Below are 19,362 nucleotides of genomic sequence, written 5' to 3' on the forward strand. Positions count from 1 at the left end.
CCGACGTAGTTCATAACCATGGGGATCCCCAGTGCTATTGGTTGAGAAGAAGGATAAGTCTCTGAGAATGGTTGTTGATTATCAGGCATTGAATGAAGTGACAATCAAGAACAAGTACCCTCTGCTGATGATCAATGATCTGTTTGACCAGTTGCAAGGAGCTAAAGTGTTTTCGAAGATCGACCTGTGATCAGGTTACCACCAGCTGAAGATTCGAGAAAAAGGATATACCTAAGACAATGTTCACCAGAAGGTATGGGCTTTATGAGTATACGGTTATGTCATTCGGATTGACTAACGCCCCTGCCTATTTCATGAGTATGATGAATAAGGTGTTCATGGAGTTCTTGGATAAGTTTGTCGTGGTGTTCATTGATGATATTTTAGTATACTCAAAGGATGAAGAGGAACATAAGGAGCATTTGCGTTTAGTTCTCGAGGAACTCAGGGAACATCAGTTGTATGCCAAATTCAGCAAATGTGAGTTTTGGTTGAAGGAAGTTGGATTTCTTGGACATGTTATATCAGGAGAAGGTATAGCAGTAGACCCCACCAAAGTTCAGTCGGTCACTGAGTGGTTGGCACCCACCTCAGTTGGAGAGATCCGCAGATTTCTTGGACTCGTGGGATACTATCGGAGATTCATTGAAAATTTCTCTAAGATTGCGAAGCCTATGACGATGTTATTGAAGAAGGAAACCAAGTTCCATTGGACTGAGGAATGTGAAGCAAGTTTCCAGGAGTTAAAGAAACGTTTGACTACAGCCCCAGTGCTTCACTCTGTGCGTTCAGTTTATTCAGTTTACATGGTTCAGTTTATACGGTTTTTTGGTTTGTACGGTATTAATACTTCGATAAATACAATATGAAATTAAAATATGGTTCGGTTTCGGCATATACCAAATTATTTCGGTATGGTTTCGGTATATACCATAAAAACCAAACCTAACGCGAATTTGAAAATGACGTAATAATAACTTACAAATTTATGACTCAAAACACATACTATTTTACACAAATAGTATATAACTATATATATAAGTGTATATGCTTGCATTGATTCATCTGTTGATGGTTATGGACGTGTTTAGCATTTCAAAAAGAGAAAAATAACTATGCCACAAGAAAAAATTACGTGCTTAGTAGTGAATTTGACTCATGTATAAGAAAAATGACAACTTGTATGGTTGTTTATCTCAAGAAATATAAGTTTAGTTTTTACTTCGGTTTATTCGGTTAACCGTTTGGTTTTTCGGTATGTACCATATAAACCAAAGTTCAAAATGGTATGAAAAGTTCATACCATACCGAAACTAGAAACCATAAAAACCATAAAATCGGTTCGGTTCGGTTTATTTTCGGTATGGTTTTTCGGTTCGGTTTTCAAATGCACAGAGTGACCAGTGCTGATTCTGCCGGATATATGCTAGGATTTCCAGGTGTATTGCGATGCCTCTCGCTTATGACTTGGAGGAGTACTTATGCAAGACGGAAGAGTTGCTTCATATGCCTCACGACAACTTTGACCGCATGAGTTGAATTATGCCACACATGACTTGGAGTTGGCAGCTGTAGTGCATGCACTCAAGACCTGGAGATATTTTCTTATTGGGAACCATTGTGATGTGTACACGGATCATAAGAGTTTGAAGTACATTTTCACACAGAAGGAGTTGAACCTCAGGCAAAGGAGATGGTTGGAGCTTATAAAGGATTATGATATGAAGTTGCACTATCATCCAGGAAGGGCCAATGTCGTAGCAGACGCTTTGAGCCGGAAGAGTTATGCCAATACCTTAGTAACATGAGGTTTTCCAAGGGAGTTAGCAGAAAATTTCAGGGAGCTACGTTTAGAGATTGTTCCTAGAGGTTTTGTTACAACCATGGAAGTTCAATCGACCTTGTTGGGAAAGATTCGAGAAGCCCAGAAGGATGACAAAGAAATTGTCGAGATAAAGGCGAATATGAGTGAAGGAAAAGCCAAAGGTTTTCGTGAGGATGAGCACGACACCTTGTGGTTTGAGGACCGTGTATTTGTGCCCAATAATGCCGAGATCAGGAAGTTGATATTACAGGAAGCTCATGACTCACCATACTCGATACACCCCGGAAACACCAAGATGTATTTGGATTTGAAGGAGCGTTTCTGGTGGACTCGAATGAAGAAGGATATTGCCGAGTATGTAACCGTATGTGATGTATTTCAGAGAGTGAAGGCAGAACATTAGAAGCCAGCAGGATTACTGCATCCTATGCCGATACCCGAATGGAAGTGGGATAAGCTTGGCATGGACTTTATCACCGGATTACCCAGGCACCGATCAGGATATGATTCTATCTGCGTAGTAGTGGACCGCTTGACCAAAGTAGCTCACTTTATCCCAGTGAAAACCACATATACAAGTGCGAAGTTGGCCAAGATATATATGACCAGGATCATATATCTGCATGAAGTTCCGAGGACCATCATATCAGATAGAGGAACACAGTTTACTTCAAAGTTTTGGCACCAACTGCACCAGACTTTGGGAACCAGGCTGGAGTTTAGTATGACTTTTCACCCGTGGACAGATGGACAGACTGAGAGAGTCAGTCAGATTCTGGAGGACATGTTGAGAGCTTGTGCGCTAGACTATGGGTCCAGTTGGGATGATAATTTACCCTATGCGGAGTTCTCGTACAATAACAGCTACCAGGCTAGTTTGAAGATGGCACCGTTTGAAGCCCTGTACGGAAGAAGATGTCGAACACCGTTGATGTGGGATGAAGTTGGAGACAGCCAGTTGTTTGGACCGGATTTTATTAAGGAGTCCGAGGAGAAGGTTAAGCTGATTCGAGATAGACTGGAGGTAGCTCAGTCCAGACAGAAGAGTTATGCAGACTCGAAACGCAAGGAGGTAGTCTATGAAATCGGAGACAGAGCATATCTGCGAGTGTCACCTCTGTGATGAGTTAAGCATTTCGGAGTTAAGAGAAAGTTAGCCCCGAGATTTCTAGGACCGTACCGTGTTTTGGAACACATGGGAGAGGTTGCCTACAAGTTGGAGTTACCTGAAGGACTATCAGGAGTTCATGATGTGTTTCATGTTTCCCAGTTGAAGAAGTGTCATGCTGAGATGGCCGATATTCCTCTAAGAGATACAGTGCCCCTGGAAGCAATTCAGTTAGACAGTGATTTGACATATGAGGAGAAACCAGTCAGGATTCTCGATTTTGCCAGTCGAGTTACCCGCAGCAAGGTTATCAAGTTTTGCAAAGTTCAGTGGAGCCACCATACCGAGGACGAAGCCACCTGGGAAAGAGAGGATGATCTACGCAAAGACCACCCACACATATTTTCTAGCCAACCCGAATCTTGAGGGCGAGATTCATCTTAAGGGGGGTAGGTTTGTAACGTCCCAAATTTTCAATTTGGAATGTTATACATAGGTCATTCATGCATATCATATTTTATTGCATTTCGTTTTGTGATCCTCGAAATCCTAAGCAACTCAAGGACCCTCGGAGAGAGTTGGGGATTTTCCTAGTTCTCATATTTTAAATTTTCTCAAATATTGAAACAAGGATCACTTTGGTTTTAATTATTTTCTCCCCAAAAATATTTCATATTAAAATTATATGATAGGAGATAATATGAATTCTCCAAAATAAATGAAATGTTGGAGGAAAATATTAAAATCAATTTGTATTTTTATTTGGGGTTTTATCGCTATTTTATCTGGATTAGGAAAAATATGCGTTTTTCAAAATTGCATTAGAGGCCCAAATAAATGTCCATCTTGTCCGGCGTATTTTTAGAGGACGGGAAAAAATTATTTCAGGATTTTTGGAGTCCGTTTAGTATTTCTTTTATTCGTTTTTCTACGCGTTGGAATATTAAAAAAAACGAACCGACTTACCGGGCCGTGTCCGGCTAGGACACTTAGCCCGGGGCTTTATAAGCCGCGCCCTCGAGGCCCGAGGCCCAAGTCGCCCCAGCCCCCGAAACCCTAGCGCCGCCCGCCCGCCAGCGCCGCGCGCCGCCTCCCGCCGCGTCGCCGCCTAGCTCGCCGCCACGCCGCCTTGCCGCCCCGCGCCCGACCCGCCGGAGCCGCGCCGCCGCCGCCTCGCTGACCCGCCGGAGGTAACCGCCGCCGCCGGTTTTCGCGAGAAAACCGTTCGGTTTTCTTTTGAAACCCTAGATCTTTTTTTATTAGATCGGTTTTTCCATCGGTTTATTTATTTTGCGGATGTTCGTCGCCGTTCATCCATTAGTCACAGACAGCGAACGTCCATTCGTCAGTTTTTCTTTTTCCAGGGTTTTCCGCGATTATTTTTTATCGCGATTTCTGCCCTGATCTTAGTTTTAGTTTATCATTTCGCTCGTTTATCGGAATCATGCGATTCAAGCGCCTGGATCTTCGTCTCGAAGCCCTCTTTCCGTTTAACCAACTTGAACAAGATTTTAGTATTGTAAAATTTGACTTTAGTCCATATTAGTAATCAGATCTTGTTTCTTTCGCAGTTTGAGTTTCGTTGCTCCGTTTGATTTGATTCTTTTTGCAAACCGAAGTTCTTCAGTTGAACTTTCTGGTTAGATCTTTTTATTTGAGTTTACCCGTGCATCCTTGCTTGATTGCTTATGTATGCTATTGTTTGTTTACGACAGAACACCCGGACTGCGAAGCGTGCTACTATGAGTCTTTAGGATTTGCAGATCGTCAGCAAGGCAAGTAACACTTTGATCATACCCCTTTATCACCCAGTTTTTATGCATTAGTTTCAATCTTCACACATTGCATGAGTAGGATCTCTTAACATGTGGGTCTGGGAAGTAGATGATGAGGTAGAACCTATTACCTGTGTTATTATCAAACCCTTGGGAGTTACTTCTACGTTATGCTTATATTGCCATGCTATGCTCGTAGACGTGGATAGGGTTTGAGTGTATCCATGACAGATGTGAGTTGTTAATTAATGGTTCAACTTAAGGTGGCAACTTTAATACACATCTGGGTGGATTTCTTGTGGGCACCTGGAGAATCCAGTGTTGTCCTAGGATATCCCGGAGTACCCGTGTGATCATCCTACGGTCCGCCACCCAGGCTCAAAGGGATCATAAGACTATTAATGCTAGAAACTTCAGTGTGCAACCATAAGCCATTATGGGCTCTGGCATAGTTGAGTAAGTAGAGTGAGCTCTTGAAGAGGTGGACTAGCAGATGTAGGGGATTGTAGCTGTACCGGTCCGCCCGGAGTAGAGAGCAAATGCTTCTGAAAGATTGTGTCTCGGTCATCCGTTTCTCAAACACCCTGTAGTGCGAGAAATCCAACGGAGGAGATCGAGTTTTGTGGGGAAAAGTGTGCAAACCTCTGCAGAGTGTATAAACTAATCATGGTTAGCCGTGTCCCCGGTTATGGACATCTTGAGTATCTGGTTCTTGGATTATCATATGGATCTCATCACTCTAAATTAATTTGTTGGGTTGATAATTACTTTTAATTGGGATTGAGTTGGAGGAACCTTCTCAATGTTGTTCAACTACCATGATAGTTAAATAAAATATATTACTTTGTTGTAGGGAAAAATTAGCTTTTCGAAAAACATATTAACCATACAGCCTCCACCAGCCATATATGCATGTAGTGATAGCATTTATCTGTTCATTACTCTCCTGTGTTACTTTGTCAGCATATTCCATGTGCTGACCCAATTTCGGGCTGCAACGTATCATGTTGCAGACTTTTCAAACGAGGAGTAAGATGCGATAGGTCGTTTCTCATGCACTCAGCTATGCTGTTGGAGTTGATGGACTCACTTTATCTTCCAAGCCTTCCCTTGTTGTAGTATTAGATGGCCTTAAGCCATATTTTGTAATAAGTTCTCTCTTGAGACATTCAATGTAATAAGTGTGTGATTGCCACCCTGTTATAAATCCTTCGAGTACTTTGTGTGTCAGCATTACCGATCCAGGGATGACACTGAAGCACAGAGACTTGACCGTTTGAGGTCAGGTCGCTACACTCTTCTTCGGCCGCCGCCGCTACCCCCGTAGCCACCGCCACCGCCCATCCATCCCCTTCGTCTTCGTCCAACACCAGCTCATCGCCAGCGTCGTCGTCATCTTCCCTGACCATTTCGTCTAGTCCGACCGCCGTTGGTGACATCGGCCCCATGCGATTGGCACCACAACCGTGGTCAATTCTCCTTCTCTTCTGGCCCCTCCGACTCCTCGACATGGCGTACAGCGCGTGCAGGTCCCTCGTCTACGCATGCCTGGTGCTGGCAACACCGATGTGTGCCTTTGTTCACGACGTGTCCCCGGACCTGGCAAGCCTGGTGCAACACTTTGTCAACTTCGTCTTCGTCCGTCTACGCATGCCCGATGCTGGCAACACCGATGCGTGCCTTCGTCTACGACGTGTCCCCAGGTTTGGCAAACCCGGTGCAACGCCTCGTCAACAATGTCTTCTTCCCGGCGCACCACTACTTCAGCACCATTGCGCCCATGACTAACTCGGCGCCTCCTTGCGCCCGCGGCTCCACGACGACTTCCTCGACGCCGGCTATCCCGACCCAACATCGACCACGACATTCTTTGCATGGATATATCGACCATAGCTACACCACCCTATGCTCTCGGCTACCTCGACAACGGCACAAAGACTACCGCCTTGTTTGAGCAACCTCGCCAGTTTCCACTCCAGCCACGACTTCTGCGATGCATCGACCGTTACAACTGTGTGTGGGGGGGAGGCGTGTCCGTCGGCTTGCCTTCGGATTCTTCTCCAGTTCTCATTGTCTGCGTCGCTACCGTTATGACTGCGAGGGGGGGAGGGGGTGTTGAGTATTACGATTATTAGGAAGTATAGGATAGACTAGGATTTGGTCCTGCCTTGTCTTGTACTTCAAGTTGGTCGTTGTACTCCTATATATATGACCACGAGGCTCAGGCAATAATACATTGATTCCACCAATCCCTCTCTGTTCCTTCTAACAATATCTATTTCGTGCAAACATGAATCTCTCTCCTCGTCTCTTCTCCTACTTCCACTCTTTCCCAAATTGCTATTTTTGATGAGCTCAACCTTCCTGAGGAACACATTACACGTCGTCCTGTTGGCGGAGCCTCGTGTTGCCGTCATTATTGCCCCATCGTGATTATTTCACTGACAATATGTATAGGGGTGTTTTTGAAGGGCGGTGTGTCTATCGAAAGGTATAGATGGGAGTACTCACAAAGAATTATGCATATGGGCCCTCGTTGGAGGAGGTAAGGGCATCTCCAACGCTGACCCTCAAAACGCTCGCAAACGTCTGGACCGAGGTTCAGACGCTGCAAGCCATCCAACGCGGGGCCCCATCTGTCCAGGGACGCGACCGCTTGTCCAAAATTCCACAAACCGTATGCAAACTAGAGAGAGCTACCTCGGTGGCCGCAGCGGTCAAGGCTCCTTGCCATGAAGCATCGTGTCGGCGGAGGAGAGGGTGGCCAAGGAGGCGGCGCGATGTTCGTGATATTTGACGAGGCATCGACCAGGGTCCTCACGGAGGCCTGGGTCCGCGATTGGTCAGTGGCCACCGCGGAGAGGTCCATGCGGCGACTGCTTCGTCGACGTGGACCTTGCGCAAGATCACGGAGGAGATGTCGCTTAGCGACACCTCCGTCATCGCCGACAAGGGAAAGGGCAGGGTTCCCCGACCAGGGGCGGTGTTGGTCGAGGCGGCCCTCCACACGGCGCATGAGGAAGCTGAGCGGCTCCTTCATGAGCGCCAGAGCTTGCCAAGATCAGGGAGGAGAGGTCGCTCAGCTACACCTCTGTCGTCGGCGGCAAGGGAAGGGGTAGGGTTCCCCGACCAGGGTCGGTGTTGGCCGAGGCGGCCCTCCACACGGCACATGACGAAGCCGTGCGGCTCCTCCACGAGCTACAAACGGCGGCCTGGCAGAGCTGTTGGGCCCATGTGTCCTTCCGCTGCTGGAAGGACCACTCCGACGATGGCGACACGAGCAGCGACGAAGGTGCCGCCGGCCAGCCTTGCCAGACGTATGAGGTCATCGTCCACTACAAATTAGTTTAGTTTTTGTTTTAAGTTTTAGTTGAACGGATGAAATTTCATCCGATTTATGTAAATTATGTGCCCGAACTTATGTCTGTTTGCATGAATTCTGCAGTGTTTGCATGAATTGTGTCCAAATTTGTTTGTACTGCGGGCAGATGTTGGAAATGCCCTAAAGCCGTCTTGGTGTTGCCCTTCTATGTTTTCTGACGTATCCTTGGAAAAAGAAATAGCACTTAATTTGATCTTCCGGTATGTTGCTTTTTTCTTTTAGACAATTCCGTTATGTAGCTGAACATGCAGGCTACTGATTTTATTACATGTAACTTGTAACATGTGTACAGTCGAAGTTTGATTACTCGTTATTGGCGAACAGATTTGTGCAAGCTAAATTCGGATCCTGCATAATTATTGGATGAATCTCGGACACATACTTTTAAAACAACTTTGGCAAAACCAAAGGTATGCACAAATTCCTGGGATGAGAACCTCACCAAGCATTAGCAATTACCATATGATATTAAGTCCAAACAAAACAGTCAACACTTACTTGACAAGATCACCTGAATGCAGCTCGTAAAAGGAATACACGAACGCCACTGAAAATTGGTAGTATCTGTTCTTTATATTCTCCAAAATTTCTTTTGAGAAATTAAAATATTACTTTAATTAGTATAACTATATGTAACATAGCAGTTAAAAAAACTATATGTAACATAAAATTGTATTAGCGTACCCTAAAAAAAATATGTCTCTAAAACTACTGAAAATCCCGCAACAATCGTGCGGGTCATCATCTAGTTACCATACATGAAGCATTGAGGTCTCAGGAAGTGGCTGGAGCACTCAGGGGTCAGGGCTCGGGAAGTGGCAAGCTATCTGTCACTCGTATATCTTCGCTTCCACCTCTGATGGCAAAGTATGTGACATGTCACATCTAGCAGTGGAGATGTAATACCACACTCAAGGCCACCAATCGCAAATAACAAGTGATAAAAGTATTTAAACAAACTGCTCCAATGCCACTGCATAATCAAGCTTCCCATTACACGGAACAACATTATTCAAGTATCACAATGTCAGTGCCAACTAAACACCCTGATTTACGACCATTTATGCTTGTTTCAGAACACCACCATCACTCAATGTGATTTACACACAAATCGACACCTTAGCTGCCACGGTAAGTGGTAAAGGAAAAGGGAGAATGCAAAAGAGGAACATGGAAATGCTCGGTCGTCTGGCTTCTTTTTATCTCAAATATGATGCTCACGTAAGGGAAGAACCCTGATGGTGCATACTTGGAGGTATTGAAACTTATGCGATAGAAACCAGGAGCGACATTGTCAACGATATCCATCAGCTGACCGCTGCGTCCATCATTGTTTGTGACCGAAGTGCCTAGGGTTGTCCATCCCTTGAATTCTTTGTTGTCAAATGCCGGGGTACTTGACGCGTCCTTCCACATCTCCAGGTGAACTTCAATTCCAGCTGCTGGCGATCCAAGAGCCGTGTCCAGCACATGGGTTGTGATAGGAGGGCGTGTCCGGTTGGAGCTACCTGTAATTTCAGGAGCTTTATTGGCAGAAAGCTGGGAAAGAGCTCCAAGGTGTGCACCAATAATCCGCATCCGATCTATTTGAAATTTTTAATGAAGCTTAAGAAAGCAAAATTACCAAAAGTTGCACAGATATAAAAACTACTATTGATAGTTACACTGTCATAACTGCACAAGCAAAGTACACAGAACAATCCAGATAATCATGGAGGTACAGACTACAAACAATTCTGGTCCAAGAAATTGATAATAATGCATGCCCAGGAGTTGTCTTTCCAGTGCGCAATCAGCAATGACAAACTATTTTCAATGTTAAGAATGAATCTCGCATTTATCTCTTTCATGTAGGCTATAGTTTCTATTTGTCAACAGACAATTCAGTTGCCTTCAGATAAACAAACAGAGAACCACGTTATGCAAAGTTATTGTTTGTAAGGTTACAAAGAAAGTTATTGTTTGTAATAACTGCAATAGTAGATTTTTATTTAGAGCATCTCCAACAGGCACCCCAAATCTACCTCACGTGCTAAAAACCAGCGTTTGTGTGCGCCGGAGGCAAAAAAAAATCGCTCCAGCAGGCGCTGTAAAGTAGAGCGCGCTTAACAAACTTTAGCACACGGGTGTGCGCGCGGGCTGCGGGGCTGCAAATTTGGGGCGCCGGATTGTGCGCGCGGGCTGCTGCAGGTGGGGCCGCCGCATTGGGCGCCGTGTTTTTGTGCGTCTGGAAAACCTCCTGCACGCAAAAACACTATTTCGGCGCTGCAAAACTTTTTTAGCGCGCTGCGCCACCGCGCGTCTGTTGGAGATGCTCTTAGTATCAGGCATTGGCAAACACTAGTCAGTATTCTAATGTTTGCAGATTAGATATATACCCCTATGGGGCGCATCCATATTTTCAGCTCAAAGTGAAAAATTACAAAACGTCAAAACAATTCAACTGGTGCCTTTGCATGTACTCCCTCCGTCCCACAATATAAGAGCGTTTTGCAAGTTAACATAGCTTGCAAAACGCTCTTATATTGTGGGACGGAGGAAGTAGCAGTGTAGCACCAATGTACGGAAAGACCAAAAACACATTGGCTTCGTTTGGATATGTATGTATTGGGGGGCTGGGAATTTGCATGGAGTCCAATACTAAATCAACCTTTGTATTGCAATGGGCTCCAATACCAATACAGATGTTTGGATGTACAAAATATTGCAGGTTGAAATTGCTCACTCAATTGAACTGGCTTATGAAAGTGAAAGGACGGAAATTACAGACTTGGTAGCATTGAACAAATAGACCAATAAGACACCAATCTCAGAAAAGCACGAGCATGCGAGGTCAATATCGTTCAAGTTTCAACTATAGGATACATAAGGAAAAAAAGGTGCAAACAAGTGGATAAAGAAGAGCAGATGTCCATTTTACCACAGAATGAGTCAACAGATAATTCAATACCTGCAGCTTTATCCGGTTGGCTAATATGATTTTCACCTGAAGTAGGGGGAGCAGCAGTTTCTGCTGAGAAAAGCTTTGTAAGACGCAGCTCACTTATCTTCAGTTCTTCCTCTGCCGCAGCCTCAAGCTCAACAATTGGCCTATTTGCATAACGCCTCTGGAAAGAGAAGCAGGATGATAAGATAACTTCAAAATCATTACAGAGATAGAAAGAAAAGCATTGTATCAAGGCTTTCTACTAATATGATTTTGTGATCAAGTCATAGCTCGCGCAGTGCACTGTATCAGGGCTTGTCATGTGGGGCACGTCCTACAGGCGTGGGCCACGCGGCCAGGAGCAGCAGCCGTCGGCCGCATCAGGCGAGGCGTAGGTTGGGCAGGAGTCCTGGTCCTGATACATTAGTTCCTAGAATAAAAGACTAGTTTGTTACGTATAGGTTTCTAGTTTGTTAGCAGCCCATGGGGCCTTTATATATCGTATAATCAGCACCCTTTGAGGGCAAGCAATAAAGTTATTATCTCCTACCTCTTCCTCCGTCTCCTATCCTCTCCTCCCGCACCATTGAGCAGCCAGGCAAAAACCCTAGCGCTCCTATCCACCGAGACTACGAACTACGTAGTCGAGGCCCCGCTGTCTTGGGCACTGAGGCCCTTGACAACTTGGTATCAGGTTCCAGCCGCTCCTCGGCCTCCTCCACGCTGCACCCGCCGCCCCGCCCACCTCCATCGCCGCCATCCGCCGCCGCCTCGGTTTCTTCCGCCATGTCGGAACCCACCACCGCTGATTTGGCCAAGATGATCGAAGCCCTGACTGCAACCGTGATATCCCTGCAGTCGTCCGTGGCAGCCCTCCAGAAGGAGAAGTCGGCCTCCTCGTCAGCCGCCGATATCAGCCACGACGGACAGCACCACAACGATCGGCCCCCGCGGTTTCAGAAGATGGACTTCCCCAAGTTCGACGGCAAGTCCGACCCGCTCGCTTTCCTCAACAGATGCGAGTCCTTCTTCCATCAACAACGGATCGCCGAGGAGGAGAAAGTCTGGATGGCGTCATACAACCTCGAGGGTTCTGCCCAGCTGTGGTACATGCAGGTCCAGCGTGACGAGGGCACTCCGCCGTGGCGCCGCTTTTCCGAGCTGCTCAACCTCCGCTTCGGGCCTCCTCTGCGCGCGAACCCGCTGGGCGAACTGATGGCGTGCAAGCGCACGACGTCCGTCGTCGACTTCCAGGAGCGGTTTGAGGCGCTCCTTCCCCGGGCAGGCTCCTTGTCGGAAACGCAGAAAGTTCAGATCTTCACCGCAGGCCTCCAGCCACCCCTTAGCCTCGACGTGGAAATCCATAACCCGCAGTCCCTCGCCGTCGCCATGAGCCTCGCCCGCAAATTGGAGCTGCGCGACCAGTGCACGCTTTCCGCCGCGCCACCGGTGCGTTTTCCGCAGAAGGGCATTCTGCCGACGCCAGGACCACGCCTCGCGCCCCCCGCACCGGCCCCACCAGCCGCACCCCAGCATGGCCACAGTCTGCCGGACGGGCGCCCAATCAAACGTCTCTCCCAGACAGAGATGGAGGAACGCCGTCGCCTGGGCCTATGCTTCAACTGTAACGAGAAGTTTGGCAGGGGCCACAACCGCGTGTGCCAGCGCATCTTTCTCCTCGACTTAGCGCCGGACGACGACGACGACGACGCGGCCTCCGCTACTGATGATGCATCGCGGGCCGACCCTCAGATCTCGCTCCACGCAATCTCCGGGGTGCGCACGAGCGAAACCATGCAGATGCATATTACTCTCGGGGGTGTCTCCCTCCTCGCCCTGATCGACTCAGGCTCCACCCACAACTTCATCGCCGAGGAGGCGGCCGCTCGTGCTACGCTGCCATCCCCCACCACCGAGAAGATGCGCGTCACGGTGGCCAACGGCGAGCGCGTTCCGTGCCAGGGCGCGTACCGCGTCGTGCCCTTCCGCATCGGCCAAGAGGAGTTCTCGGAGGATTTCCTCGCCTTGCCGCTCGCGGGCTACGACATCGTCCTGGGCACGCAGTGGCTGGCGACGCTCGGACCGATCCTGTGGGATTTCCGCGCCCTCTCCATGACATTCTGGCGGAGGGGCCATCGGGTGTGCTGGCGCGGCATTGCAGGACCGGACGGGCCAGCCCTGAAATCATGCAGCGGCCGCGACTTCCTCGACGCCATCATCACCGAGTTCGACGGCATCTTCGTCGAACCCTCCGGCGTGCCACCGCCCCGCAGCCGCGACCACGGCATCACCCTGCTGCCCGGTTCCGCCCCGGTGGCCGTCCGTCCGTATCGCTACACGGCCGCGCACAAGGACGAGCTGGAGCGTCAGTGCGCCGCCATGCTCGCTCAGGGCATCATCCGAGCGAGTTGTTCCGCATTCTCGTCCCCGGTACTGCTGGTCCGCAAGGCCGACGGGTCCTGGCGCTTCTGCATCGACTACCGCGCCCTAAACGCCATTACTGTCAAGAATGCGTTTCCGATCCCGGTGGTGGACGAACTCCTCGACGAGCTCCGGCACGCTCGTTTCTTCACCAAGCTCGACTTGCGCTCCGGCTACCACCAGGTGCGGATGCGTGCGGAGGACATCCCGAAGACCGCCTTCCGTACTCATGACGGCCTCTACGAGTTCCTGGTGATGCCGTTCGGCCTCTGCAACGCGCCGGCAACGTTCCAGGCCCTCATGAACGATCTACTGCGGCCGTACCTGCGCCGTTTTGTTCTCGTCTTCTTTGACGACATCCTCATTTTCAGCGAGACATGGGCTGACCATCTCCGACATGTGCGCACCGTCTTCACCGTCCTGCACCAGCACCGGCTCTTCGTCAAGCGATCCAAATGCGCATTCGCCGTCGAGTCGATCTCATACCTGGGTCACACCATCTCCGCTGCAGGAGTGGCCATGGATCTGGAAAAGGTGCAGGCAGTGGCCGAATGGCCGCAACCACGCTCGGCGCGCGTGGTTCGGGGGTTTCTCGGCCTTGCGGGGTACTACCGCAAGTTTGTCAAGGAGTTTGGCGTGGTTGCCGCGCCACTAACGGCCCTCCTTCGCAAGGATGGTTTCTCCTGGTCGCCGGAGGCGGCAGCAGCTTTTCACGCCCTCAAGACGACAGTCACCACGGCTCCCGTCCTCGCGTTACCGGATTTCACGCGGCCGTTCATCGTCGAGTGTGACGCCTCGACATACGGCTTCGGGGCCGTCCTTCTTCAGGACCAACACCCGGTGGCTTTCTTTAGCCGGCCAGCCGCGCCACGTCACCGTTCCCTGGCAGCATATGAACGGGAACTCATCGGCCTGGTGCTCGCGATTCGTCACTGGAGACCGTACCTCTGGGGGCGCCAATTTGCGGTAAAACCGGATCACTACAGTCTCAAATTTCTACTTGACCAGCGTTTGGCAACCATCCCGCAGCATCATTGGGTCGGCAAACTACTGGGGTTCGACTTTACCTGGAGTACAAGGCCGGTAGTACAAACACGGTGGCGGATGCCCTTTCCCGCCGCGACACGGAGGAGACGTCGATCATGGCGATCTCGGGTCCTCGCTTCGACTTCATCGATCGCCTCCGGCAAGCGACGTCCACAGATCCGGCGCTCGTCACGCTGCGTGAGGATATCACGGCGGGTACGCGGCAGCAGTCGTGGGCTCTCTCCGACGGCCTCGTCACTTTCAACGGCCGCCTCTACATTCCGCCGTCGCCCCCGCTACTCCAGGAGATTCTCAGTGCCGTGCACGATGATGGGCATGAAGGCGTCCTGCGCACCTTGCATCGTCTCCGCCGCGACTTCCACGCACCTAACCTTCGCAAGACGGTGCAAGAGTACATCCGCACTTGCAGTACTTGCCAGAGGTACAAGTCCGAGCACTTGCACCCCGCTGGGCTGTTGCTGCCGCTGCCGGTGCCCACGGGCGTGTGGACTGACGTCGGCATCGACTTCGTGGAAGCGCTCCCTCGCGTGGGTGGGAAGTCTGTCATCCTCACCGTGGTGGATCGCTTCAGCAAGTATTGCCACTTTGTGGCGCTGGCCCACCCGTACACGGCAGAATCAGTGGCGCAGGTGTTCTTCGCTGAGATTGTTCGTCTCCATGGCGTGCCGCAGTCCATGGTCTCTGACCGCGACCCCGTCTTCACCTCGGCTTTTTGGCGGGAGCTCATGCGCCTCACCGGGACAAAGCTGCACATGACGTCAGCGTTTCATCCACAGTCGGATGGCCAAACGGAGGCTGCTAACAAGATCATTGTGATGTACCTACGTTGTCTCACCGGGGATCGTCCCAGGCAGTGGCTCCGGTGGCTTCCCTGGGCCGAGTACATCTACAACACCGCCTACCAGACAGCGACCCAAGAAACTCCGTTCAAGCTTGTGTATGGTCGTGACCCTCCCACTATTCGCTCTTACGAGCCGGGCGACACGAGGGTAGCCGCAGTGGCCAGGAGCATGGCGGAGCGCGACGAGCTTCTCGAGGACGTCCGCTATCGTCTACAACAGGCACAGGCGGTCTACAAGTCCTACTACGACAGACGCCATCGGGACATTCGGCATGACGTGGGCGATTGGGTCTGGCTTCGCCTTCGCCAGCGCGCCGCGTCCTCTCTCAACTTGCCAACCAGGGGCAAGCTGAAGCCACGCTTCCATGGGCCGTACCGCATTTCAGAGGTCGTCAACGACGTGGCTTACCGCCTTGAGCTTCCGGCACGCTCGCGCCTCCATGACGTGTTCCACGTGGGCCTCCTCAAGAAGTTCTTCGGCACGCCTCCAACTGCACCGCCGGGTTTGCCTCCGATCCACAACGGAGCGGCTGTTCCAGAACCGGAGCGCGTGACTCGTGCGCGCCTAGCACGCGGCGTTCGCCAGCTACTCGTCCACTGGAAGGGTGAAGCAGCATCATCAGCTACATGGGAGGATCTTGACAGTTTCGTCGAGCGCTACCCCGCTTTTCAGCTCGAGGACGAGCTGCTCGTCGAGGGGGGGAGAGATGTCATGTGGGGCACGTCCTACAGGCGTGGGCCACGCGGCCAGGAGCAGCAGCCGTCGGCCGCATCAGGCGAGGCGTAGGTTGGGCAGGAGTCCTGGTCCTGATACATTAGTTCCTAGAATAAAAGACTAGTTTGTTACGTATAGGTTTCTAGTTTGTTAGCAGCCCATGGGGCCTTTATATATCGTATAATCAGCACCCTTTGAGGGCAAGCAATAAAGTTATTATCTCCTACCTCTTCCTCCGTCTCCTATCCTCTCCTCCCGCACCATTGAGCAGCCAGGCAAAAACCCTAGCGCTCCTATCCACCGAGACTACGAACTACGTAGTCGAGGCCCCGCTGTCTTGGGCACTGAGGCCCTTGACAGGGCTAAACTCAAAATTAAATACCCCAGGTGATGCCAAAAGCCAAAGGAACAGAATTTAATTCCAATACAAAATTTCTGGTCCATCGAGGAAGGCCGCTATTGTCATTCAGAAAACAGCAGTTCTTCCATGATTCTGATTTTACTGGTATTCCACAGATAACAATACCGTAACAGCTAACAGAGAGGGCTAATAGCTTTCTTTTGAAGACAAACCATGTTACTGATGCACAAATTGTTGAGATGACCTGAACAGGCATACATGTAAATTACAGAAACCAAATATTGGAGTTTAGGATAGACATATGCAGACCTTAAGCTCAGCTAAGACCTCAGGGGCAGTCCTCCCAGACGCGCATATCATGAACACAAACCCAAACTTCTCCCTGTATTTGGCATTCCACTCGGATAACTCCTGGAAGAGTTGCAAGAAACCGAATTGAGTCCACAAATCAGATCACAGATGCAAGGAACACAGTGAACAACGTAGAACCTGCGCGGTCGAATCAGTGGCTGTGGAAAGCGCAGCTGATTGCTCTTCCTTGCTCCACCTGCAGTGACTAACGATCAGTAACAGAAAGAAGCGAACATTATTGAGCCCAGCAGAAGTAGAATTAAGGAAACTGACTTGGAGACGGATGAGGAGGTGGTTCCAATGGGCGGGTGAGCAGCGAAGGCCTCCAGCCATCCAGTCACGTCTACCTTGATTTATTCCACGCCGATCCCGATTACACGCAGGTGAGCAGCATGTATCAGTACGGGAAGTGAGGGGTATTCAGACAGGAGGATGGGCGCACGGAAGAGAGGTTCGGAGATGGAGAGCTACCTACCTCGTTGAGCCAGATGCGGCGGGCGGCGAGTAGTGCGTCGGCGAGAGAATCGAAGGGGGAGGCAGCGGCCAGTGCAGCAGCAAAGCGGCGGCTGCCGTTCACCCTCAGCACATCCTCCACAGTCAGCGGCCTCAACGTCGCCATCTCAACTGGTTGATTTGCTCCACTACGCAAGACAGTGTGTTTGATTTAGAATTAGAGATGTTGAATGGGAGTTGACGGGTGAGGAGATTAAAAGTTCACTCGTTGGTTATTGGAAATGGGAGTTTAAGGTTGTGTTTGTTTGGGGTACCCAAAATCAACAAAATAGTGTTTTCCTACACAATGCATGTTCATGTCAAACAGGACACACAACATTGTCAAATGGAGTTGTGTGATTGTTTTAAAGAAACGCCTGCTGGAGGATGAGGAAACCTTTTGAACAATTTTTGAATATACAGCCCCCATATCACTGAGCTTTCATGCTGAATATATAGCGTTCGTATCATCCCAGCAATTTCTTATACTGTTTCGTACCAGTCCACATTATTAGCAGAGCACACCCAAGCTGCACAGCACACGCAGAGACATGCACAGAGCACACGCCAAACACATGAATCTTATTTGCTGCTTCGTTTGATTTGAAAAAAATCACTTGTCCTGGTTACTAGAAAGACTAGTAAAGGTGAGAAGCAAGACTAAGCCAAGGAGCATCCTCAACCTGTATTTTACTGGTAATTTACGAGGTCAGGCACACTGGAATTTACTTCAGAAGCATTTTCCTGTAATGGGTTGTGTCACCCACGATTAGTAAACTCTAGAAAATGTATGTTGTGATGACTGAATAAGTTAGCTAGCACATCTCTGAGAAAAATGGAGAGAAAGCCCGTTCTTAATAGCCCACAGTTGCTGTGATCATTGCTCTGTATGAACGCACAGAGATGAGAGAGGGAGAGGAGTTTAGGGGCGCTACCTTGGGCCTCGGTGCGTGGTGGCGAACGCAGAGGCAAGAGAGGAGTTGACGAGGAACGGCGGAGCAGGGCGGCCGGCGGCGTCAGAGTTTAAGAGGAACGGGGCGGCGGTGTCGGTAACCTCGGGTGTTGGGCGCGGAGGAGAAACGGAAGCTCGGGGTGGGGGGTTTGGGGGCGGATGGATCCGATCCACCGGCCGGAGGAGCGTAGGGAGTCTGGTCGCCGGAGATCTCTCGGGTGGAGGCAGCTGCAGGACGAGAGGATACCAAGCCCCAGTGAGTTCTATCGGGATCGGGCGAGAGGGCGAGGAGGGGAGAAACCGATCGAACCGTGTTGTGTAGAGCAACTCTACCACATGCCGTATGAGAGCATCTCGATGTGCTATAATCCAATCGTTTATACGTGCCGCCCGCAAAAATATTTGCAGTATCTAAAAATAAATAAAAATCAGGAGGTACTGCACAACTGTACCGCAAAGAAAAACCGGCGAGGCTTCGGCGCTGCTCCGGCAGTCCGTCTACCCCGACAACGCTCCGGTGGTCACCGTCGACCTCCTCCGCCTGCTCCGGCGACATTTCGGCAGTCCGCCTACTCCGGCTATGTTCTGGCACTCCGCTGCCGAGCTCCTCCGGCGACGCTCCGGCCGTCCTATGCCGAGCTCCTTCGCCTACTCCGGCGCTAATGGGTTTAAGATTTTAATATATAGAAACTTGCAAAATGAATCAAAAATTGTAGATTTGAGATATGCAAGGGATAAGAGCATTCCTAGCAAATCTTATAACCGGCCGGTCCGTAAAAAGATTTTATGGGACCATGAGCACTCCGGCGGAACAGTTTTCATAAACCCGTCTCGCAAATGTTATGCAGGACGCGTTTGCGGGATCTGTTCCGCACCGGAGGGCCCACGTCCCGCAAATACAATCATAGGCACGTATTGACAAGTTCATCATTACTAGTGCATAAAAATTAGTTCATCATCATATATATACATCGCTAGTTTATCACATCCAAAATCATGCGCAATATACGAGGCATCAAGTTAGACTCAGAAATGTGCGATAAAACAAGACAAAAGATGTTCAAATGACATAGAGCAATCAAGCAACATCCTCATTGCTGCGAAGAACGTCACCACCAACACCGCCCTTACCACCTCCATCGCCATCATCCACATTGATCGGAGAG

The 19,362-nt window shown here is 49.8% G+C and overlaps 1 protein-coding gene across 4 annotated transcripts; it reads right to left on the reverse strand.

The window, feature by feature from the left end:
* Positions 1 to 9,031: 9,031 nt before the first annotated feature.
* Positions 9,032 to 18,533, reverse strand: LOC119285345 (uric acid degradation bifunctional protein TTL-like). Of its 4 annotated transcripts, none has more exons than XM_037564591.1 (7): positions 18,180 to 18,533; positions 17,228 to 17,393; positions 17,026 to 17,099; positions 16,891 to 16,948; positions 16,711 to 16,812; positions 11,077 to 11,197; positions 9,032 to 9,673 (listed from the first exon to the last, which is right to left on the reverse strand). In XM_037564591.1, the coding sequence occupies exons 2-7, from the start codon at positions 17,369 to 17,371 to the stop codon at positions 9,210 to 9,212; spliced, it is 963 nt and encodes a 320-aa protein (XP_037420488.1). In that variant the 5' UTR covers positions 17,372 to 17,393; positions 18,180 to 18,533; the 3' UTR covers positions 9,032 to 9,209. The 4 variants fall into 4 exon arrangements, with proteins under 4 accessions (XP_037420488.1, XP_037420490.1, XP_037420487.1 ...); XM_037564593.1 differs by having other exon boundaries at positions 9,032 to 9,598; positions 18,180 to 18,532; XM_037564590.1 differs by having other exon boundaries at positions 11,041 to 11,197; positions 18,180 to 18,532.
* Between the last annotated feature and the right edge of the window lie 829 nt (positions 18,534 to 19,362).

This window comes from Triticum dicoccoides, chromosome 4A (genome assembly GCF_002162155.2).
Source record: "Triticum dicoccoides isolate Atlit2015 ecotype Zavitan chromosome 4A, WEW_v2.0, whole genome shotgun sequence".
In the NCBI taxonomy this organism is placed as follows: Eukaryota; Viridiplantae; Streptophyta; class Magnoliopsida; order Poales; family Poaceae; genus Triticum; species Triticum dicoccoides.